The sequence below is a fragment of the Streptopelia decaocto genome, assembly GCF_964273445.1.
Source record: "Streptopelia decaocto genome assembly, chromosome: Z".
NCBI classification, from domain to species: Eukaryota; Metazoa; Chordata; class Aves; order Columbiformes; family Columbidae; genus Streptopelia; species Streptopelia decaocto.
In genome coordinates, this window is record NC_138657.1 from 56,226,761 (window position 1) to 56,251,151 (window position 24,391).

The window sequence follows — 24,391 nt, forward strand, 5'->3', positions numbered from 1 at the left end:
TGGTTTGGTATGTTTTTTTGGAAATGACAGTTTGGTTTGTTTTGTCCCCTCTGCTGTGGCTGATAAGGCTTGTTTTGGTCTTCATATGTGAGTTATACTTAAAATTGTATTTTTTGTGGTGAAATACAGGGTTATTATGGTGGGACACACAACAATACTAATAAATGAAATTAAAAGCAACTGTAAATGGGGCCAGAGAGGTCCTATGTTAATTTGTATCTAATGAATATCTGTATCTGGAGCACCTTCTGTGCTTTAAAAATGCTTCAAACTCATTTTAACTCCTTATGCAGTGTTGCCAGAATGTGGTATGAAATAAAAGTGGACAGCTTTAATAGTTTATGTCCTCAAGTTTCAGGAAATATTTGTAAACCTGCATCACTGCTGGTTATTTTCTGTGCTGGTTAACTTATTTCAATGCTGGCTGTTGTCTTCTGTGCTCACCCTGCGTGGATGAGGGTATTCCACTTGCGCTTTTCATCTCTGGCCCTGCTGTGGCTCTCTGAAAGGAACCTGTTGCTTTCAGAAATGTGCATGTGGAGAGTAAGCATGTATTTTCACTGAAGATTAACTTGAGTAATTAAGTTTGCTTCAAGCTCCAAAAAACTTAATACCTGGACATGAGAGGCCATGCATGCAGGCTGGAACACACTTGTAGGAGAGTATGAGAGGATGTGCTGTCCTTGCATAACAGCTGGAAGATGAGGAGCACCTGAATGTAAGCCATAACTTCTTGAGCTAGCCTGCCACCTCAAGTAGGTGTCCAAAGTGCAAGCAAACCTCTAATTATATTTGAGTGCAGTGCTTCTGTAATTAAGCTAGAAAAGGGCCCTTAGGTGGTCTTTATGCCAAGTCCTATCTCTGAGCCTTGGGAGCATTCAAAACTGTAAAAAACACTGGTGCAGAGCTATTGCTTGGCGAACATAACCTCCTCTGGCAAAGCTTGTTTTTGCCTCAGTCAAAATATTTTGATGAAGTTGCAGAGACCTATATACAATAGCATGACTGTTTCTTTATTCTATAGTTAACATCCCCTGTATATTTCTTTGTTTAAAGCTTAAAACCAACTGCTTCGTGAGGAAACGATAAGGATGGCTTTATTTTTGTTGGGGAAATCCAGGTTGAAGGTTCCGAGTTGCCACACAGTGTGAATTGGAGGATATAAGTACTGGGGCCCTCCCTCTTTTGGCAGAAGTCTTTTTAAAGCTTTCCACAAAGGGGTGTACAAAACACAAACTAAACTTTTTTTCCTAAATGGCTAAACAGGATGTAGATATAAATAATAATTCAATACAAACTTATTTTGGTGGAGCTTTCTCACACACAGCTTCTTGTATGTTGAGAAATGCAGTTTCCTTTTAGAAAGAGTTCTTTCATTAGTCTCTGGACAGTTCTTAAGATGAATTCATAACATTAAAAAAAATTAAGAACTCTAGTTCCAAGGTGTTGTAATTTTTCCATGTTAATAGTAATGTGGGTTATAGTTTTGAAATGGATTGTTCTTAATAAAAAAATGTTAAGATTTTTCTTAGCTCTTCACAAAGATTCAGAATGGTTGAGCAAGAAGGTCAGCAAGTAATGGAGTAAAGACTTCTTGTACAAACCATGTTAATAAAATAAACTGTATAGGCATAGGTTGTGTCTTTTTAGAGCATTCTATTTTGCAGTTGAACAGAGGTCCCCACAAAATTGCATGCCCATCTATTGTAACAAATACCACTTCTTAACTTTAGAATCATAGAATCATTTTGGTTGCAAAAGACCCTCAAGATCATAGACTCCAACTGTTAACCCAACACTGTAGAACTATTTATTTTTTTGTTTACATGTACCTGCTCACTGGCTTTTCTGTAGCCTGTGCCTTGTAGCCAATCTCTCTTGCTTACATGCACATTCAACATAGCAACAGGGAAATATTTTTTTGAAGCTTCAATAGACAGAGATTTAAAGGCATTGGCAGAATGTGAAAACATTTATAATTCTGGCTATATACATGACTCTATTTAGTCTTTATCTTGGAGACACTGTCCTGCCTTGGGGGCAAATAGTGGTTGATGCAACCCGAAGGAGACAGTAAAACCTGAAATTGGCTGTCATAGGGGAGTTGTGAAATATCTTTGTATGAAGGCAGGAAAGAAATAGGTGTCAATTGTGTTGATAGTGTGTAGTTACCTCTTGTTCAGACAGGCTTTTTTTGAAATACTGGGGTGTCTTCAGACTTATAACACACTGGACCTGAATTTGGGCTTGTTTTTTTTGTTTGTTTGTTTGGGCTTTTTTTTTTTTTTTTGAGTGAGCAGAATAGTTGTATCAATTTATTTCTCACTTTGAGCGGTGTTATCACGCAACAGGCTTTGTATATGTGTATACTTCTTTCCCCCCTCCCGTAAATTTATATTCTCGTATTCTGTAACTTTAGTTTTTCTCTGAAGCATTTCTTTTTCCACGCATTTGGATTTCCTGGTTATATTTGAGAACATTCTCACAGCAGCACTGTGCATGGCTAACCATATAGGTTTGCTAATTTCCTGTCTAATTCCACCTCTCATGGTCCATCTTCTCTCAGGAAAAGTTGTTTCTCTCTCTAGTCAGGACTAGTTTATAATGCCTGCCTCTTTCACATGAATATCTGAATTGCTGAGGGAAGCCAGGATCACCTTTTCTGTCAGTGCTGGTGAGGGCTTTGTGCTTTGCCTTCTACATTTGCTTTGCTTGGTGTTAGGGATTTATGTATTTATTTTTGCATCTCCATGGCTCAGCTTTGGCTTCACTCCGTCTCTTTGATGACATAAGATACTTCAGCCTTCTACTTGAATTGTGTCTAAATGGAAGGTCTCTTGTGATACTCAAGCTAAGCTGTTTTGTGTGTGGATCAGAATTATTGTGCATTAGTACACCTCTGTCTAAAATCTGGGGATTTTGGGGATGGTTCTGAGATCCAAGAGGTGTATGCATGCAATGTGCACTCCTCCTTCCTTTGCCTTTTCTATAATAGTTTCTTTTTCTTTTAATTGTTACAAATTTAATGCTTACTATTGAAGTGCAGGGTCTGCAAGATGGTGAGCAGCAATTTCTGTGAAGGTTCCTTCTGTTCTATGTGCCCCTCCCTCTTTTTATTTTTTATTTTTAAGGGTCCTCCTTTCAAGCCTTTTTTTTTGCCTAAGCCCTCCATTGTGAGGCTCTGTCTTCTGTAAGGTGCTGACTGCTGTAAGTTCTCTGTGTCTCTTTAATTGTTATTATTTTTTCTATCACACTTCTTGACTGAGAAGGAAGTTGTTCCTCAGACTTGTTCTGCTGTTGGCAAGCTAAAAACATTGGCTATTTCTCCTTTGTATTTTCTGGAGAGACACTGATTTTCTGGCTTGGGATTTTTTATCCTGGTGATCTTTAATCTGCTGTGGGGAGCTAGGAAATGAGTTGCAGCTCACAGTGTGTGCATAGGATGGGAGAACAGGACAAAGTGCATGTTTGAGATAGTCCATCTCAAATCTTTATGTGGATATTTGCTGCTGTGGAAGGTGGAAATTAGTGACTCCACAGTGATCCTATCTACTCCTGGGTTCTCACTGAAAGTGGGAAGAGCCAGCACAATGCTTAATCTCGTGTTTACCAATATTGTTTTCTACCTAATGCTTAAATTGTGCTGAATACATCTTATGCCTCCCGTTGAAGTTTATGTGAGCCCTTACAGTTTTTCAAATGTGCACTCTTGTTAGTTTTTTTTCAATCTATAATGAGTAAAAACTTTCCCTGAATAAATTGGCTGTGGCTCTTAGAAGCCAATAACATGTATCCTCAGATAAAATTTCAATGAAATCTGATAGTGATTGTAGCTTTACATTTAAGAAAAAAAAAAAGGAGGGAGAGAGGGTAGAAAATTTGCATTTCAGCAGTTTATCCAGTCATCTGTGGGATTTGGAGAAGATGCTTATTCTTGTGATGAGTAACTGATTAGTTTTATGGTAGCCTTTTCTGAAGCATTGGAAGGAATTTGAAGAATGGTGGGCAGTGGTCTCGGTGTTCTCTGATGCTTGCCTGGTCTCTGGTTCATGACCGGAGTCAACCTGACTAGTAGATCTGAGGTCAGGAAGATGTTTTTTCTGAGGTCAGACTGCCCAGGTTCTGTTGGGAGGTGGTTTACCCACCAGGCATCCTATTTTTCTTGCTCTGTGCCCTAAATGTGGAGCTCAGGTACTGGTGATACCCTCATACTGCCAGTTCTCAGTTGTGGCACCTGATTGATTCTCCTGATGGTTGAAGTAATTTAGTGTAATTGCAGTCTTGGGATAAGTAATATTTGGGTAAAATTAATGGCATACAGGTTAATGCATTGAATACTCTGGTCATCTTTTCCATCTATTAGCAATGGCATAATTGCACTTTGTTTGGAAAATGAGTACCAGAAGCAGTGACAGTACTTGTAAGCAAATTACTCAGCTGAGCATAATCCGTTTTTCTGCCTGAGCTCCAGTCATTATTTTGGCTAATGCTTGTGCATTGCAAATTTGACTGTTTCATACCATGTATTGTTAAGCTGCTGTCTGCCTCAGTTGTCTTGCTGCTCACTGTGTGCTGCATGACTGGTCACAAAAAACATAACCTACAGAGCTATTCCATGAAGACTGCGTGCTTCTAAACCATGTGGATGTTGACTGATGGCTTGACACATTGAGGTTGCAAAGCAGTCTTTGCTTATTAAAACTCAGAAGAGATTTCCATTTGCCATGTACGTGGTTTCATGTAAAATTACTGACAAAAGTATTGCGAAGTTTGAGACACTGATTATAAACCACTGATTTCATATGTGAGAAATGCTCGTGATCGCCCTCTGCCTTCCAGGCCTGTGCATTTCAATACTGGGAGACTATGTGGTCCTTCCCTGCCCTTAGTTTTCAAATGGACAATTCAGCTATTAAATGTGTCATTTTTTTAGTTTTTCTAATGTCTCTAAGCCTTTTCCCAAAATTCATGGAGAATTTAAAAGAAGCAAAGATTACCTGTTCTCCTTAAACATATACTAGTGTTTCTCAAAAAAAAAATTGCAGACTTGGTCCCCTGTATGTGTCTGTCTTCAAATAGTCCTCTCTCTTCCCCTGCTGCGTCTGGTGAGAGCTTACATTACCAATGGTTAGTTAGCTTTTCTTTAACTGCTAGTAGCAGCTTGTTTGTTCCAGGTCAGGAGAGTGAGAAACAGCTGCAATATCTGGATGTAGGTGTAAAAGTTCACTCACTTGTTCTGAAGTGACTGAGCTGTTGTCAGGAAAAGGAAGATAATTGTTCCCTGGGTAATGTGAGTACTTCAGTAGCTGTTGTGAATTACGTGTGTTTTAAATCTTGCGTGTTACTGTTAAATCTGTTGACTGATGGACTCTGGGCACAAAAATTAGTATTAAAATGCTATTTTATCTTTCATCAGATACTAAATGAAAACATGCATGCAAGTTAAACAGATTGTGGTGCAAGTTTTGATATCAATATACTATTTGAAAGCTGTAATTCAGTACAGGAATTGGGCTCTTGTAGATGACACTGAACTGAGTGTTATAAAAACATGGTCTGACATAGTCTTGGTATGTAAACCAATTTAGTTGTATATCAATTTCGTTGTCTAAACCATACACAAAGAGATTTCCTGGATACCAGTTCAATGCAGAAAGCTCATGAAACCCAGAAACTGGATATGTTGCAATTAAGAGAACTTGTTAGCTGAGCTCTAAAGGAGAAATCTGTACCTAATTCAGAAATTAAATGCTTCATCTTTAGTGAATTTGGTGCAGCATAAATGCAAACAGAATGAAATAGCTACATGTGAAGGCCAGAACCATGGGCTGCTGCATGTGTATGTCTGTGTGTGTAACTCAGTAAAATCTTTCAAGGATGTTAGCATGACATGGGAACTTAGAAGTGACAATGCTATGATAATTCAGGAAAGAGAACTGCTGTCACTGGGTAAAGCTTACGAGCCTTTTTTTTAGCAAAAAGCAAACATGGATGCCAAAAATGTGATGGTGATGCGGTTAGATAAATAACTTGTTTGTTTACGTGAAGTATGACAGAGGTATTTTCCCATCTCTCCTCTAAAAATGCTATGGAAATCAAATACCTCCAGCTCTTTTTAAAAACTAAAACCTGTCAATTTTTATGTCTCCCAAAATACATCATTTCAGAATCTGGGACTCTTTTCTTAGAACAGTGATATTAAAGAGGAAAATGAATAATTTTTGTAGAGGCTCCTGTATTAGGTTTTTCAAAAATCAGGGAGACATTACGTTTTAGATTTTTTTTTCCTTTCACATTTTTTTATAGTATGTATTTGAACATTATGCTACTATGATAGTTCTAGAGTTGAGAATTAAATAGCATTTGAAGGATTAAACATTTATGTAGGAATTTAAGGCATATTTGCACTGAAGAGCAAATATTTTTTGAGAAGACATTCAACCACAGGTTTTTACAATATAACCTGCAAACAGTATTTCGTAGTCCTATACATGTGTACTTCAACTCTTTGTACATTTTCTTTTAGTAGACACTGTCAGGCATAGAAACTTGCATAGAAATTACTGTTTTGCTCTTCGTACTAAAACAGAATCCCTAAACATCTGTCCATAAAAACAATCAGCTTTTGTGAAGTTGCAGTCTATGGAACCGGTTTAGCGTTTTCTACTCTTTTCTGAAGGCTCTGTCCTTGAAAAGAGCCTAGGATTAAAACAAACAAACAAACAAACAAACAAACAAACAAACAAACAAACAAACAAAAACTTGCCTCCCTTTTTACTGATGCATATATTAGTAAACTCAGTTTTAACACATAATCCGCCATCACTTTCTGGTTATGATCTGATGCAGAAGATACAGAGTAACTTTCACAGCATTATCTTTGTAACTGGTAGAGATGTGGGTGATGTTCTGGTACTGATGACAAAACACTTCTGTGTCAATGGGCTGACATCTGATTTCTTCTTGTTCAGTAACATCTATACGTAGGGTTCTATGCACCTTTCAGCTGTCCTGAATGGATGCAGAGAGGTGTGTCTGCCCATCTTAGCTGCTAGAACATAATTCAAGTGGTCCTATGTCTGCTTGAGTTCAAGGTCAGTTGGTTTAGCTTAAAGCACCGTCTTTGATAGCTTGGGCAGCTCTGTCTTTCCAGGGAAGCAGGTGAGATTCTTCACATGTTCCGTTCCATTGATTCTGACATGTGACTGGCATTGTCCATCACAGAACCCATGTATCATATTCTTCCACACCACTGGAGACTTATCTATGCTGTTTTAGAAATGGGAGGTGTACGCAGGATATGTTAGAACTGTCTGGTGACAAAGCCAACCTATCATAAATTGCGAAATGTACAAGCAAGTTAATCCTGCCTAATTTGTCTTCTGTGTTTCATGTGTGTTTTGGTGTAGTCTTTAATTACTTACATTGCTTTGTTTTTAGCTCTTCCTTTGCCCATAGGACCTATGAGTCATTTATTGCACAGGATGGGTGGTAGTAATTTAATTAGTGCCTCTTAACAATTGTGGAGAAAAACAGAGTTAGGTGCTGTTACCTCATGTTCTTTTGTGCTATTTGAACACTTTTATGAAGGTAGAAGTAGAACACATACTGGGTCAGACCAAATAAGTCTCTTGACCAGCAACGTCTTTTACAGTAGCCGTAAAGAAGTGCCTGTGGAGGAGTAAGAACAGGAGAAGTGTATGTGCTGTTACCTGATATCTTACCAGTTCCCAACTCTTTTAAGTGCAGATGTTTTTGGAGTTGGTTGTGGTTTATATCCTAATTCACATCAGTAGATTTTCATCTCTGAATATGCCCAGTTTCTTCATCAAGTCAGGCAGAATCCACAGCCTCTTCAGACAATGAGCTGGAGGTTCTTCACATGAACAACCAGTTACACAACAAACCTCTCCTTGTCCTTCTGAAGCTGTCTCTGATGAGGTTAATTCAATGGCTTTTAATTGTTGTACTGTAAGAGAACGTGTGCAACTACTTGGCACAACCACCCTCTAGAACCTACTTATAGGTCTGTAAATTTTATAGACCTTTCTGAAATTCTCTTTTCCAATACAAAAAACCTAAGGTTGCGTAGACTGCTTCTTGAAGAAAAGCTATTCCATATTTTGATCATGCTCTCTGTCCTTTTAGGAACCTTTTCCAGTTCTGTTATCCTTTTTGAGAAAAGGGGAATAAAAATGCATTGTTAAGTATAAACATCGTTAGATTGAAACATAGATTTATGAAATATATATGTGGTATATGACATATCATGTGTATGATATATATATATGAGATATATGTTTGATGATGTTCCTGTCCTTATTTCTAACACTTGATTTATTTTTCTGAGAATGATTAAGACCCATCTGCTGTTTTCATGGGACTGTCATAACAAAAAATCTAATTCCTGAGTGATATAATGGTGGGCATAGACCCCATCATCGTATTAGGACTGCAGTTTTTTTTCCCTCCATGTAGACAGCCAGTCTCACAGTGTCCCTCCATGAATCTTCAGTCTTTACTGTTTTGAATAACTGAATACTGCTCATTGCTCACCTTTGTCACAGCAGATCCTTTCCCATTGCAGATCCTTGAGAAATGTTGCAAGTGGCCTCCCTCCATTGCAGGGATTGACCATTTACTCTTACCCTCTGTTTCCTGCCACTTAATCAATTAGTTGTCCAGGTGAGGTTTTTCTTCTCTGCCATGTCCACTTTGTTTTGGTAATTGTTTGAAGAATTTTGTAGAGAGCTTTCTGAAAATCCACCTTGACTATGTTTTTATGGGTCCATCAGTGGCAGTCATGGCTACTGTGTCTGGGTACTTCAGAAATGCTGAATTTTACTTAATCATATGTCTCTGAGGTTGTAAAATGAAGACTTAAGAAGGACAAGTCAACATCATTACCAGAGATGTTTCCTTGTCGCTCCAAATGTGAAGTTAGTGTTTATGACACCAGCTGGTCCTCTGGCACCATCCAGCATAGTCTGGTATTCAGTGAAGGCCAGAGATGCACACATTGATCCAAATAATTACATATTGCCAAAATGCAGCAGTGTGGCAGCAAACCATTTAAAAATATTTACTGACTGTGCTTATTTACTGTGCCCAGGATTTATGTGCAAATGTGGGTGCTGTGTGAATGATTTGTGCTCTTGCATTTTGAGTTACACATGTCCATCTTCTGAGAGAATTCTATACAAAATAATATGTTGAAATTTGTGGAGAACAGAAAGTAAAATAGAACGTATAACAGAAGAGAGCATGTAAAATTATCATTTTCTCACTGTTCTATTGTAGCGGAAAAACTGGTCTTGGAAAAAGGTGAGTTATGCACATGGAATTTTTTAATTCATATCCGGAGTGGATCTGGATTTGACCTCTGTGTCCTGACATCCTGAAATGAGGTCTTGTGGTCCCCAGCACTTCTTGGTAGTCAACACGTGCTGGGGTGTGCCTTAGAGGTAGCCCAGCCAGTCAAAACGTTTCTGCCTGATGCAATCTTGCAACTGAAGAAGAGCGGTTAAGGCTGAACATACAGTATATAGTTGTTGGTAGATAATACAATACAGTAGATAGTTGCATGATCTACTGCTTCTGTGCTGCAGCAGGGAGGAGGCACAGAGTGAAGGAAAGGGAATGGGCAGGAGGAAGGAAGAAGGGAAAAGGAGGTTTCCTTCAACCAGTAGCCATCCTCTTCTGCTTCTGTGCATCTTGGCATTTCCCCAGGGGGAATATAAAAAGATTTTTAGGGTTTCTATTAACATTGTAGAGTACGTTAAGACTTTTACTGTTCTAGTATCCATATGTAAAGCTGGTTTACCACATGCACAGATGGAGTTCTTCACTGATGTATTTAGAGTACCTGAAAACTTACTGCAACTAGAGATTATGATTGTTCCAAACATTGGGAATCTGTGTAACAGTTTCTAGTGTGTATTGGGAATATAATGCCCAACAACTGGTAAACCTAAAAAACCCGCTTATTTTAGTTATTAGTAATTAAACTGCTTGTGTGGTAATAATTCATTTTTTTCCTCAAACTGTTGAGATTCTGTGTATTATGGAAGTGCTAGTTTGGGGTTTTCACAATTAGTCTTAATGGTTGCTATTCATTCAGTCCATTCCGCTTGTTCTTTAGAATGTGAGAGTCCTGTAACTTGCAGCCATCTCAGAAACTATTGACTGTTTCTTTGTATCCCCGGTGGTCTGACTGCTGTAGAAAATGCTTGTTAGCTGACTGCACTCTCTTTGAACCGGTTTCTCTCTGAACAGCTGTTTCATACACCACTTCACATCCTAAGAACTTCATACATGCTACTAAGTTTTAATCAATTTACTTATACAAGAATCTAGTCCTCCATTACTGAAGTTCAATAATCCCAAGCATGAGGACTACACACTGCAGAGCTTTTTAAAAGCAAACATCAGGGTTCTGCTAATGAGTTGGGTGGTTTGAGGAAACATTCAGATGTCCTGCCTTGTTATTTAAAAGCTGTGATGTACCTTTTGCTGCTGCTTTGGTAATTTCGTATGCTAACACAGGGGCTCTGTTATCCCTTTGCATGCCAGCAGCACATCTGCTTCCTGTTTTCTCTGATATAGGTGGATGCAGGTCTTCTCAGTCGTACTCCACCTGTGATAAGTTCAGTGATTCATGGAACTGTGGTGGTTTTTTTTTTTTTTTGGTCATATATTTAAAAGAATGAATTTAGGTCTAGATCCAAAAAAACTATGATTTCTATCTAGTACTGATTTTCTTGACTTTGTGTTCTATACTGACTTCAGGTGGAGCAGCACTGAGTTCTGGCACATGTGACTTTGTTCAGTTGTTACTGTATTACCAGCTAGTAGAGTTGTGCAATTGTCTTTATACTTCCGATGAGCATATATAAAACAGGCAATGTGATGGTGCCTCCTCCCCAGTCTCCAGAAGAGTGGAAGATGATACCGTGCAGGCTGGTGGATCCAGATTAGTCGTTTTTTCAAACTTGTATGTGTTTTTCTTCCATGACAGTGGCTTTGCAAATATTCTGTGAGCTTACAGATTGGATTTGTTGTAGGATTCTGGTCATCTATTAAATTAACAGGTAAAATTAATGGAAACGAAAAGTTAAAGAGCTTACTAGAATTTCAGTTTTGCAGTGAAGCTTGACGGCACAGACTGCTGTTGTGCTTTTCCTGTAGAGAAGAAGGTTTTGCTTTATCTTCAGTCTAAACTTGTCTTGTTTCAGCTTCTGTCTGTTGACTCTCAACCAGCCACCATGACACAGCCTGCCTGTGTCTTGTTGGTGACCTGCCCATAGGCAGGAGAAGGCTGTTCTGAGGTGCCCCCAAAGCCTTCCCTTCGCCAGTCAGAAGTAGCCCGTCCCTCAGGGTCCCCTTGCAAGGGAGGTGCTCCAGCCCGTAGGCATGGTAGGGTGCCTCAGCTAAGCTTGCTCCAGTTTAGCAGTCTCCTGGACTGGAGAGCCCAAACCAGATGACTCAGTTTCTTATCTAGCTGGGGCATAAGAAGTGCCAAGTCAAGGGGGATCACCACTTCCCTCAATCTCCTGGTCTTGCGGCTGCTTCTGTAGTGCTTCATTCTGATGGCCTTTGCTGCTGACAGCCCCAGAGCGGCTCCTGTGCAGCTCGCTGTCCCCTAGAACCCCAAGGACTTTTCTGCAGAGCTGCTGCCCAGGCAAGCAGTATCTAGCCTGGACCACTGCCTCAGGCTCTGACTTCGCAGGGGCAAGGCTTGGCCTTTCTCTGTGCTGAACTGCACAAGGCCCCCATTCCTCCACCCTGCCCAGGTGCCTCTGGATGGTAGCCTTGCTTTCCAGTGCATTTGCTGTTCCCCCCAGTTTGGTGTCATTGGCAAACTTAACAAGAGTGACTCCTCCCAGGTCACTGATGAAGTTAATTAAGCAGGACAGGCCATAGGTTGGGCCCCTGTGGTTCTCCACTTTATTACTGCAGTCCAGGTAGAGTACAAATCCTTGTGTGCCATGTCTAAGTCAATCCAATAATCAAACCAATTTTTACCCATTTAACTTGTCTGCCTGAGCAGATTGTAATAGTTTTTTCTCTTCTAGATGTCTTGCTTACTTGGTTTCCTGGGAACCAAAATAAGTTCACTCAGCCTGTAGTTCTCTGGACTGTTGTTCTAGCTTTTTTTTTTTTTTTTTAAGATGGCATGACATCTGCATTTTTGCACTTGTTTGGGACCTCCCACATCTTGGTCACCATCAAGATGAGCCAGCAGCATCTTTTGGTGCAGCATTTCTGTGGGACAGTCTCCCATGTAACCCCTGACTCTTTTCTTGCACACTGTTGGAAATTCTCCTCATGGACAGTCTGTGGGTGATCTTTTGTCCTTAGTGAGGACAGCAGTTTTTCTGAAGGGGAAAAGGATTAAAGTGTCTTTAACTTGAAACACAGCAAATGAAGCTAAAGCACACCAAGGAGTCAGACTTCAAGTGAGGTCTTCTCAATCATCCACATTTTTGGTTTATTTTCTGACTACTTCTTATATTCCCTCAACATTGTTACAATCTTTGATTTGAAGAATGTACCTGAACATGACTAAGGTGCATAGATGGGTCAGATACTTAGGGTATTGTTGGGTTTAAATAAGTGAAAGCCAAGGTAGTTATTGAATCATTCAGACTTCATTCCCTCGAGAGGGAATCTTTAATTTGTGTCTTTTTTTCTTTTCTGATACTGACAGGTAAGACGCAAGAGACCAGGTAAGAATTTTCAGAAGATGTTAGTAAAACTTGCCTGCTTTCCTTCCTCGTTAATCAAGTGCAAGCTGCTTCCTTTGGTATATGTGGTATATAGGTTTGTGTGGTTGTCTTGAATACCCTGAACATCCAATGGGGTTGAACTGCATTTCTGTAGTTGGCTTTAGAATTCCCTGTGTTATGGATATGGTTTTGAGTTATGCATCTGTTCTGTTACCTGAGAGAGCTAGGAGACAATTTCCTTAGAAAATTACTTAAGAACTTATTTAGCAAACTTTTATTTTGCAGATTAAAAAGTTGTACACTGACAAACCCAGTCCAGCAAAGGTATGGAGACAATTCAGCAGGTGAGTCTCCTAAGCAGCATTTGTCTAAATAGCAGATCTCAGTCTTCTAGAACGTCAGTCGCATTTTGGTAGCAAATCACTGAGACTGCAATTCACAAGTGTTAAGAATTTAATGTATTTTCAAGGAGTATTTTTCAAAGTCTGGGAAAAAAAAAAAAAATCCCCAAACCTCCAAAAACACAACCAAAGGGTTTTTCTTTTGAATTTAAATTCGTGTGGTATGTGTTACCTGTCACTCCCCCTATCGAATCCATCCCTTTCCTATGTCTTAGGAATAACCAGTTCTATGTTGTTCTGTAAGCTTAACCCGGGGCTTGTCAGCCTGCTTTGACAAAGCAGAAAGAACTGTGACAGACAAGGTAGGAGAACAGAAGTGCGTTCATAGCAGAGGGGGGTACTTGTCCGGGGGCGATCGCCTTGTTCCCCCCGCGCCATTGCGGAGAGGGGGACAACGATGCCCCGAGGAGTTCTGTGGGGAGCTGGGCTGTGTGCGGAGCGTGGGCTCCCTGCCCCAGCCTGAGGGCAGCGCTGCCGTTCCACGGCGGCCCACGGGAGGGCGCCGCTGCCCCCGCCGGGCGGCCCCGCTGCGGCGCGCTGCCGCACCGCCCCAGGAAAGGGCACACAGATGGGAGGCCTCAGCTCTTCAGTTGCGCGCCGCAAGTCGCCGTCTCGCTCAGTGCTTTCGGACTTGTCACTATTTCTTACTTTACCCTTACTTTACACACAGGATGGTGTGTCTGTAGCCCAGGTGCAGCTATACTGCTGCTAGAACACAAAGCTGTAGTTAGATGAGGATGCATGTTTCAGTGAAGACCTGGCATGCCACACTAAAAACATTGCAGACAAACTTAATTTTAATATGTCGTTTCAGACATGGAGCCCTCATTCCTACCGGCGAGGAACAGTTCTTAGGTCCCTACCAGCCAGGAGAGTGTGACAAAGGAGGTGTAGTGTGAGGAGGAGGCTGGGAGAAGTTTAGAGAGGTGAATTCTGAAGTGGGGGAGTGGGGTGGGAGGAGCCGCAGTGGGGAGAGGGGGAGAAAGCTGGTTTCGTTTGGGGGTTTTCCTCACTATTTTCCCTAGTGTTACCTTGCTTTCAGTAAAATACAGAGCAAACAACTGCTGCGGGACTGTGTGGTCTGAGGTACAGGAAGCTGGAGGAAGAGGGAAATAAAGCTTGGAAGCCAGTGCACTTTTAAATTGAGAACAGGGATGGCCTGAAGTGGGTGTACAGGAGTACAGAGAGCCTGCGAGTAGCTCACGAGTGGCAGAAACGGAGACCTAGCTTGGAATAGTTCACTTCAGGCATGTGAAATGATTCAGTGCAGCACCTCATGGAAACTAAGCACTTTCTGCACAGTGGAAGTTTTAGGTGTATGAGTGACTCAGCCTGACATCTGAGAGATGTAATGGTAGAGAGAAATTAACAAAGCTTTAGTGTCGTGGCAGAGGGATGTATTATAGAATCTAGGAACAGAAAGACAACCTTTCTGCCTGCAGCTGACAACATTTCTAGGCTTTTCTCCTGTGGGAAGCCAAGAGGGAGCCACCTTCTGCAGTGCTGCTGCTCTGCAGGGAGGGTGACAACCCTCAGCAGTCTTCCTCCTTGCCTAAACTGGGGAGAAAAGGGAGGAAGATAAATGCTAGGAAGGGTCCGCAGTGGTCTGTTTTTTTTGTGGTTGCCTTGCAAATATGTACAGCTGTTAGGCTCTGTATAGTTTGCCTTAGTTTTGTTGTGTTTGCATTTTTTAAATTTGATTTTTACAGAAGCAAACCACCTGTGGCATGTAAGTAATGAATAGTAAGAGTTTTTACTCACTGTGGCATTTGCATGGGAAAAAAAAAAAAAAAAAACAACACAAAAACTGTCATACTTTGTACCTGTGATGCAGCTGGGACCATATTCTCCAACAGTCACTAAAAACATAAAAATCACCCATAGTGAGCATGTCGAATAATCTGCATGTTTGTGAGGATTTTATGCAATGAATAATGGTTAAAGGTTGTTTTAAACATTTCCTTTTTTTTTTTTTTTAACATTCTATCGCCTTTTTTTTTTTCCCCTGTCACTGCAGCACTCTGAATGTGCTTGCTGCTGTGTAAATAGCTAGAACCTCTTTGATACTTGTCAGTTACTGGATTCTCTAGTATCTTATAACAGAGTGTTTTGCTGTCTAATTATATTTTGTGTGGGGGGAAAAACCCCTTTTTATTCTTTTTGAAGTAGCTATTTTTTTAGCTTACTGAGGTAATTGATGGTACTTACTGTTTTCACAACTGTTTCATCTCTAGATCATTGTGCAATTTTTCTTGGAGAAAAAGAACCTTATCCATCTTCTGTTTTCCAATTATGGAGTATTTACAGAAGAGAAGGAGAAAAGTGGTCACTGTGCTGTTTCAAGGCAGGGTTGTTTTTACATAGCTAATTCTTTGAAATAGGTGCAGGATTTTTGAGGCAAGGAGAAGTTGGCTATGACGCTTTTACTCCTCAGTTTGCCTTTCTGCCATTTCCATTATCTTGACTAAGCTATTAGGCACTCCGGAAAAAGACATGCCAGCAAGATAGATTTGTCTGGTTTGAAAAGAGAACCAATGTAAATCCCTTCTGGTTAGACGGTTAGGTTCTTGGGGGTGCACATTTTGTATTGTTGCACCTTAGGTCTTGTATTGCAAAGCTCATGAAGACATAGTGCTGATGAGTGCCAAGGTCTACAGAGAAGAAAGATTCCAGATATATTTGAGAACAAACAGAGCCAAGAGAAAACCTCAGGATGCAAACAAACAAGTTAGGCCAGCACTGAAATCCAGCAGTAGCTCCAAATGAGAGAGACGATGAGTTTTATCTGAAAGAAAAAAAAAAAAAAAAAAAAAGAATACTTAGCTCTTTAGTTAACTCTTAATTGTTCAACAGTAAGTTTTGAGATGTGAGGGAACGAGAATTAGAAAAAAAAAATCTGTGTAGTTCTGAGCTAGAGCCTGGAGACCTTGTTGATTCACTGAAACACCTACCTATTTCATAATAGTGTGGATAGCTGCCACATGATATTTTCAAATTCTTTTCCAGATAAATGTTCAAACCTGTAAAATGAGAGAATGGTTAGAATGAGGCTCCATGGTACAGCTGAGCTGCCAGAACCAGCTGGCTGCTGGAAGGGGAGCCTTGCTCTGAGGTTTGTGACCGCCCTTTCCCCTTGCTTTGGCATGGGGAGTAAACTTTGTGTACGTGGTGGTCGTACTCACCAGGACTGGTTTAGTTTTCTGCCAGCTTAGCAAACTGGCTTACTTTTTTCACCCTTCTGTTAGTTTTCTGACAGTTGAATGGTCCTGTATGAGGGATCAGGTTAGCAGCAAGGGCTGGTGGCATGTATGGGACAGGAATATGCAGCTGGAAAGGAACACAGAAAGGAGTGAGCCTACCTTTGGACAGCGGTGAGTTGTTAGTAGTCTCATGAAACCTTTTGCTGCATACCTTCGAGTTAATATAGACTGAAGAGTGTCCACTCCGTCCGACCATGTTTTGTACCATGTTCCTAATGGACAGTGTACTGAAAAAATGTTTATTAATACAAATCCTTGAGTTTCTATGAAAAGGAATAGTTAAGTTTTGAGACTTATTCTGAGAGATTATAAAATTACCTCCAGTGGAGGCCTTAGAGAATTCATTCAGCTGCTGAGTGAAGACTTGACTGATCATCACGTTGCATTTCCACAAGCCTTATTCCTTTGTGCCTTCTAGGTCTTCTGGGTTGTTACCACCTCTTGGTTTCTTCTAACTCCTTTTAGATCTTGACTGTCCCAGAAACAGAGGAAGAGCGAAGTGCAAAAGATGGATTACTGTAACTCAGTGAAGTTTTGATACTAGAGCCCATAAAACTGATTATATTTGTTAACAGATGTCCTTTATCATACTTCTGTGCATTACTGTTTGGGTTTTTCCTGATCATGGATTAGTTATTTATCTTTTCAGATTGGTAAGTGACAAATGCCATGCTCCAGATAGAAACAGTTTGCTACATGTGGGAAATGAAGTATGTTCTGTGGCATTGATGTGTGCTAAATAATCCCTAAATAAGTGAAGTAAAACTGTGCAAGGTAGAAGCATGTGTCTTCTGTGTATAAACTGGTATCTCAAACATGACGACTTGATTTCAACTTGATGATAACTTGCTTCAGGTGACATTAAAGCTTTGTTATGGAAAAAGTGTAGTTTCTACTTTTTTTTTTCCCTCCTTTTTTTTTTTTGTATGCAAGTTATTAAACGTAAACTGAACTTGCAGGGGGGAGTTTTCCTAGGATACTGTATTGTCCATTTAGCCCCATCTTTTCAATGTTGCTGTATGGAGAGGACTAACAACATTTGTGTTGTGGCTTGCTGAGAGCTTTATGCCAGGTAGAGTATGTTTTTCTTTTGTTTTCAACATGTTGCCTCAGTTTAAATTTGGATCTGTCTCGTATTTAAGACTCATGAGAACGTCTCAAAGATGCTTAAAGGCCACCTGTAGTAGTTCAGAATCATTCCAGACTTTTCTAACGAAACTATTCTGAATGTGACCTGAACATTACAAATGACTTCATGCATTTTTCACTTTTTTTTTTAATTCCCACACTATGCATGGTACAGACTTGATATTAAATAGCAAAACGAACTAGAAAGCTGTTGACATAATAAATTTTTCGTTGCTAGCAAGTATTGTTTGCATAAGATATATCTCCTGAGAAGAGAAGGGATTGCTGTAGAGAAATATGCTTGCCTTTGCTAGCCTGACAGTTGGTGATCTGTTCCAATGTGGGTGTGTATAGGCACTCTTCTCTGAAATGAAGTTTCCCTTTAATATGTTCTCAGCTGGAAAAAGGAAGTGTGGTATCAACAGGAACTGATCATGGCTTACTTCTGATTGACACCTTGGTGACTGTCCTTTCTTTCAAGCTTACTGTACTTAAAGTGAATTTTCTCTACTGCATTCGTTTGAATAAAAACTGTCTAAATTGCTACCTGTTAACGGTCAGCTACAGACACCATTTCAATTCTTGAGGTACTGTAGACTTTGCAGATCTGTTTGCATGCACATGTAGCTTATTTTTGGATCTAAATGAAAAATTGATGGTTTATTACTTCTCAAAATGGAGTAGATAAAAGCTATTACTGTTTAAGATAAACGATCTCCTCCCTGTGTGTTAGGAGCTGGTTCTGCTTGCTTCACTGACTAAAATACTGCTGGGGTTCTGTTCCTTTCTGGGCACTCCCAGAACAGTTCACGTAACTCCAGTCAGAGTTGGGCACATCTATTAAAATCATAGGGGTTGCATACATGTGACCAGCAGCATAGGCTAGCCTGGACAACCTTGTACTATTTGCTGTAAGAGAGGCAAATAGCACTCTTAACTCTTGGGTCTGAAGTTCTTTGGAGTAATGCCTGTAATCAAGGACTAATTTCTTCAACAGAAATCTGGATACCTTTTCTATGGAATTTGGTGAGATGCACCAAACATGGAACAAGAATTTAATTTTGATAAAAAACTTTCTGAAGTGGACAGCGAGTTGAAGTAACACTGAAGTCAATATGGTCCATCTTTTGTTAGGCAGTCGTTTTCTGTCCTCCAGGTTTCCTCCATTTGGCACATAGGAGTGGACAAGCAAAAAATGCTTCCTCACCTGTGTTCAGCAGCAGGGATGAAGGAACGTCCTGTGGCCTCTAAGTGGTAGCAGGAGAAGCAACCATCTCACTTAGACATCTGCTGGTCTCCTCTCTTTCCTTAATCAGCTCCTGCTGCTGGCATCATGGTTGGAGCAGAGAGTGAAAGGGAGAATGAAAAAAAGGGTATTCCTGTTCTCCATCTGCCTCCTTTCTTCTTCCTGTTGAAGAAGTGATTTCTCCTGAATGTTTTGCAGTTCCTGTGACAGGCCACACGAGCAGGAAGCTTTTTCTACTGCCGTGTTCTGGAGAAGATCACATCATCTCCATGGAAAGGTTTGCTTTTCCTCTTCGGCCTGATGTGCACTGGTGTCCTGAAAGAGCTGTTTCTCTCTTGGTGTTGAAAAGATTGAGGTGCTGTGCTATAAAGGCAGAGCTGTTTACTTTGTGCTGTTTGCTGTGTCTGAACTACCATAAGTGCAAAAGTTCAGCCTATAGCAGTTGTAAATTAGTGAAATCCGTACTGTCTCCATTAGAGCTATTTCTGCTTGGTGAGTTCATCTCCATGTCTGTGATGCTTGAGCATAATACAGGCATCTGCCAGCACTGCGAGATGTTGAACAGCACGTGATGGCACTTTTGGAACCAAGCATGGAAATGTTCGAGGACATCAGCTGCCTGCGCTCTGTTTTAGTAAAGCCATGGTTGTTGGCTATCTGGTATAAATGAATAGACATAAACTCAGATGGCATTGTTTTGATTACTTTGTCTTTAGTCATAATCAAGTCTATAGGTATCCTCCAAACTAAACCATCTTTTTGGGTTGAAGTATCTAATTACAATTTGAGTATTTCCAGTAGTAGAAAATCTGCTACTGTCTGGGCAAGATGTTCTTGTGTTTAACTGCTTTTAATGAATGCTTATTGCATTTTTGATCCTCTTCTGTATGTTTGGAAAATCAGGAAGATTTTCCTCTCCCACCCCCCCTTTTTTTTTTCGGAGGCAAATATTATGAGTTTCTCAAGCCTTGAATTATCAGGGATGTTTTTTCCTCATTTTTTACTCATTCAAATGACTCTTCCCTGACCTCTTAGTTTATATTTTTCTGCATATTTGAACACACTTTTTTGAGAACATCAGGAAAGACCACCTCAGTGTGATGGAAATTATTCTTGTGTCAACTACAGATATCATAAAATCTTTCTTTTCCAATTTGGTAATTCCCTAATCTCTAAGACCGATATCGGTCCTTTCAGGCTATGACTGATCCTTACAGATGCCCCATGAAAATTTAGCTACCGTTCCCAAAAGCATTTTCAAAAGTGTTACTTTCTGGGGGAGAAAATACCATCATCTTTTTTGTTTCTGGATGCAAATGCGTGCACCTTTGCGTTTCTTGTTATACTTACTATTGCCTGCACTCACAATAGTCAACATGGCCTGTGATTTGCTTTCTGCGGCTTTCTCTCCAAGAAACCCAGTGCACACCTAGTTGCTTGAAACAGGATTGTCTTCTGAAGGTTTGTTCAAGGAGTGTCTATTCCAAATTATATTGCTGTGCTACTAGACACCTGGTAATGCTTTGGCAAGCTGTCTTTTTAAAAATTTGTCAGTATTCTTTCTCTGTTGTTAATGATGTTGGGCTTCTTTGGGATGAGTGCTGTTAAATGTCAGACAGCATTGGCCAGTCCCATGGGATCACATTAGAAATGCATCACTTGATGAAAGCTCCTTGTTTACAGGTAAATCCTGAAGCCCATAAATCAAATAAACTTACACAATTTTAAGAGTGTTCTGTTGATATTGGATTGTTTTAATGGATTAAGCAAAATGTCCTACAGTGCCAAACTGAATGTATTCCAGTAGACTAAGAATATTACGTAAAGACATACTTTTTAAAACCCAGTTTAAAAACAGAAGGTCTATTGTCTGTAGACCTGTTGTTTGGCATTCAGTGTGTAATTTAATTGTTCATAATCAAATCTCTCATCAGCTATTTCACTACATAAAAATTGTTTTCCTTCACAAAATCTACTTCAGGCTGACATGCCTATAATTATTTAGGGCATCCAATATGTCTTTTGTAAATATTGACTTCTTTATGTTCTTGTGAACTTGTCCAGTTTTTCAAACCTCAGTGACACGAAGCATTACCAGTCTAGCCAGTACCTGTGCCGTCTCTTTCAGCACACTTGTATACAAGTTACCCAGCTTTGCTGGTGCAGAAGTGTCCAGTTAATAGCTTCTGTTTAACATCTTCTTGAGTTACTGTTGGAATGGAAATTATTTCATCATCATCATCAAAATGTTGTTTGCTTTTTCTCAAACAGATGTGTGTATTAAACTTCTCCTGCCATTTTTTTTTTGTTACTGTCAGCAATCCACCAAATTCCATCTAATAATGGATTTTTTTTTCTGCAGAAGAGGACACTTTAAAAATTATTTAATAATTCTAGCTACTCATTTCTCTTTCTCTTATTTTGTAACTTACATAACTGTCTTCCAGTATTAATTCCTATTAAGAAATCATCTTCTCTTAAGGGGAAAACTGATACCCTGTTAATAAAGAGTGAAGACTCTGGGAGAGCTTTTTAGATCTTAAAGATATCACTGGAAGAGAAATACGCAAGAGAAGCTAGAGGGTAAAATCTTAAGGTTATCTTTGGCTCCTTATAACAATCCAAAATTAAATGTTGATATCTTGGTCATGTTTTGATAACACATTGTTTTGTTTAAGAAGTTCCAGGACCACCGAACCTATAACAACTTTGCAGATCTGTAGAGACAGACTGCACTTGTGGTTTCTGAAATGTCATTCACATTTTGATAGAATCAAAAAACCAAAACCAATCAGGAACAAAAACCCAAAACACCACAAAACAAGAGCAAATCAAAACCCTCTGAGTGTGTAACTTCACAATATTGTAATTATAGATTTCACAATTATCCTCATCTCTTTAAAGTTATCTTCAACATCTGCCAACTGTCACCACCAACTCTAAATTACTACATGTAGTAACAGGTACCCTTTTATTGTCATGTAATCTGTGAGACATGAATAATTATGTACTGTAGTTACATGGCACTTGCCTTACGATTGACATGATTACATGACTATTTGTACCCTGCAAAGCAGTGATAACTTTTTTGTTTTTCCTAATAGGGCGGTTCAGTTCGTCTTCAGTGTATTTAAACATTTATTTTCAGTAATTTCAATATTATGATTGTGCCATGTGAGATCTGTTCCACTGACAAAATCCATCTTCTCTTTTCTTTAAATTGTGTGTCTCTGCTTACAGGGGACCCAAATTTGTTATTAATTGGAAGAGCACTTTTTTGAATGGAGTTCTCAAGCATAATCCTTAGAATTTACCAGAGAGACTTATTTTATTTTAGTGAGAAAGTCAGTGGCACAAATAAATCCTTGTGCTTATTTTTCCTTAATTGTTCATCATATCAAAATCGTGATTGAATTGAATTGAGCTGAGCATGCCAGTAAATTCCTGGCCACTCTTTTAAAGAGCTGAATTAAATATCTTTTGATTAACTACTGCATGGTTTATCTGCAAGCTTTATTTTTAAATGGAGGCATGATTTGTGTCCATAGCATTTGGTAGGAATAAATTTGCTATGCTAAAATTTGAAAAATTAATGATTGCTGTGCTTACAACACTGCGTATGTAATTTTTGTAGCCTTATAATGTTTGTCCTGAGAATACAAACAAGTTTATTTATGTCTGTACTGTGTCAGTGTTCACAGGGGTACGGCTGCATTGGTGGGAAAGCAGAAGCGGGCGCTGCAGAGCTGCCCGGTGACCCTGAGCACCAGTGCAGCTCCAGGGAGCAGCTGCAGCGCTCTCTGCTCTGTGCTGCACTTCCTGCTTCTCAGACATTTAATTAAAAAAAAGAAGACATTTTATATTATGTAGAATTCTAGAATTACTAGAGGGGTTTACTGCTGTAGGTGTCTTACCCGAGACTGGCTTCTCAAGGCTCGGTGTTTTATTCTGTGCTGTCTGGTGCTTAGGATAGGTGGTGGTTTTTTGAGCCAGAGGAGACTTCTTGGAGGAGGTGTGTGAAAGGCTTCTGCTGCAGCAGTGAACAGTAGATGGCAATGCTGTCCTGTTGCAGTGCTTGAAGGGGAGTTACCAGAAATCTTAAATCCTGCGTAGCATGCCCTTCACTACATGTCTGCTGTTGAAACATTAATAGTTGGGTTAAATATTGTTCTATCTGGAGTTAGGTAAATTCTCTAAAGGCAATTGTCCGTGTCGAAATTTGGAGGGAAGAGGATGTTGTGGGTATTTATTTATAAATAGATAACTAGGTGCTTATGTATTCTTCGCTTGACTGTTTCGTATGTGATTCAGACAGAAAAGACTCTGGTGCTAGTACGATGCCATTTAGTGCCATTGCAGATGCAACGAGACGTCACTGCAATGTGTATGCTCCTAACTTTCTCTTCAAGGGGAATTACTTGCTTTCTGCAGAAACAACTGTTGGTTCATGCTGCACAGTTCATCCCTGTAAATCTCCCACTTCCCCATACTGAAACGTCTCTACAGTCTGAAAATTTGATGACTCATAGTTTATCAGTCTTTGAGTCTTAAGTCGGGGCCAATCTCTCGTGGCTTTTCTGTGGCCGGAAATCTTTGTGAAGATTTTACTTCTGTTTGTCCATGAGCACAGTTTGAACAGAAGGACTACTTGATCATTTTTTGGTCCTGAAGAGTCATCTGACTACAAAAATAAGTTTTCTCTGCCCCCCCCCCCCCTTTTTTTTAATGTTGATGTTCAAGGGAAAAAAAAATCTATGTCACTAATAAATGCGTTATTAGTATTGGCCCTTCTAATGGTGTGTTAGCAGAAAGTTCCTCAGAATATTTTATCTCTGTAACACTTTGAACGTGTTTCTCTTCTGAAGGTTTTTTTAATTAAAAACCATATACAAAGCTTAGATATTTAAAGACAATGTAAATTTCCATAGAAGTACTGAATTAGAAGATCATAAAGACTGTAGACTGTACTTTTTTTAACAGTTGTATTTCGGTGATGCACCACAGTATAGCTGTTGTAACTTTGTAACTGTATTTTTACAAGTACATATGTTTTTCAAGTTAGACTGAGAGTTTTATTAAATTATTTGTGTTTGGAAGTTTAGTTCCAGTGATTTTTGTGTATTTGTGTGCAGATGTACTTTTTTTTTTTTTTTTTTTTTGTGTGTGTGTGGGTTCTGTAAAGGAACTAAGGAGTTTATTTTTCTGCAGTAATTTTATGAAACATTATATTAGGGATGCAGTATTTTATGACAGGCCATTCTTGTTAAAATGCTAGTTCTTTTTTCAGAATAAGGAAATTACTAACATCAGACTATAAAAGTTTAAAATGCAGTTTTAGTAGATATTTAACTTGCACTGAACTGCTCATGATGGCAGAAATAAATATTCCCACTTGTCATTTTTTAATTTACAAAGAAAAGAATTTAAAGACCTAGGATTGTGGTTTTACATAAATGTTTTCTATATGAAATACTTCCATTTGAGTATTTAGATTGCTTTCCAAAGATTGGAGGAAAAGATTTAAGTGACAGGATGTCAATTTTTAAAGATGGAGCTTGTATCAAAATGGTTGTTGAAACCTGCCTTTGCTTTCTCTCTTGATACATCTTCAGTATCAGCAAACTGGCT

At 39.5% G+C, this 24,391-nt stretch overlaps 1 protein-coding gene across 5 annotated transcripts in view; it reads left to right on the forward strand.

The window, feature by feature from the left end:
- ARL15 (ARF like GTPase 15) overlaps window positions 1-24,391 on the forward strand; it is a 227,061-nt gene that overhangs the window by 27,825 nt on the left and 174,845 nt on the right. The window contains exon 1 of one of the 5 annotated variants that reach the window (XM_082075606.1): window positions 13,052-13,072. The exons of the other annotated variants lie outside the window; for them this stretch is intronic. Coding sequence (XP_081931732.1) covers window positions 13,055-13,072 — 18 coding nt within the window. The 5' untranslated portion in view covers window positions 13,052-13,054. Of the gene's footprint in view, window positions 1-13,051; window positions 13,073-24,391 lie in introns of those variants that run through there. 5 annotated transcript variants of the gene reach the window in all.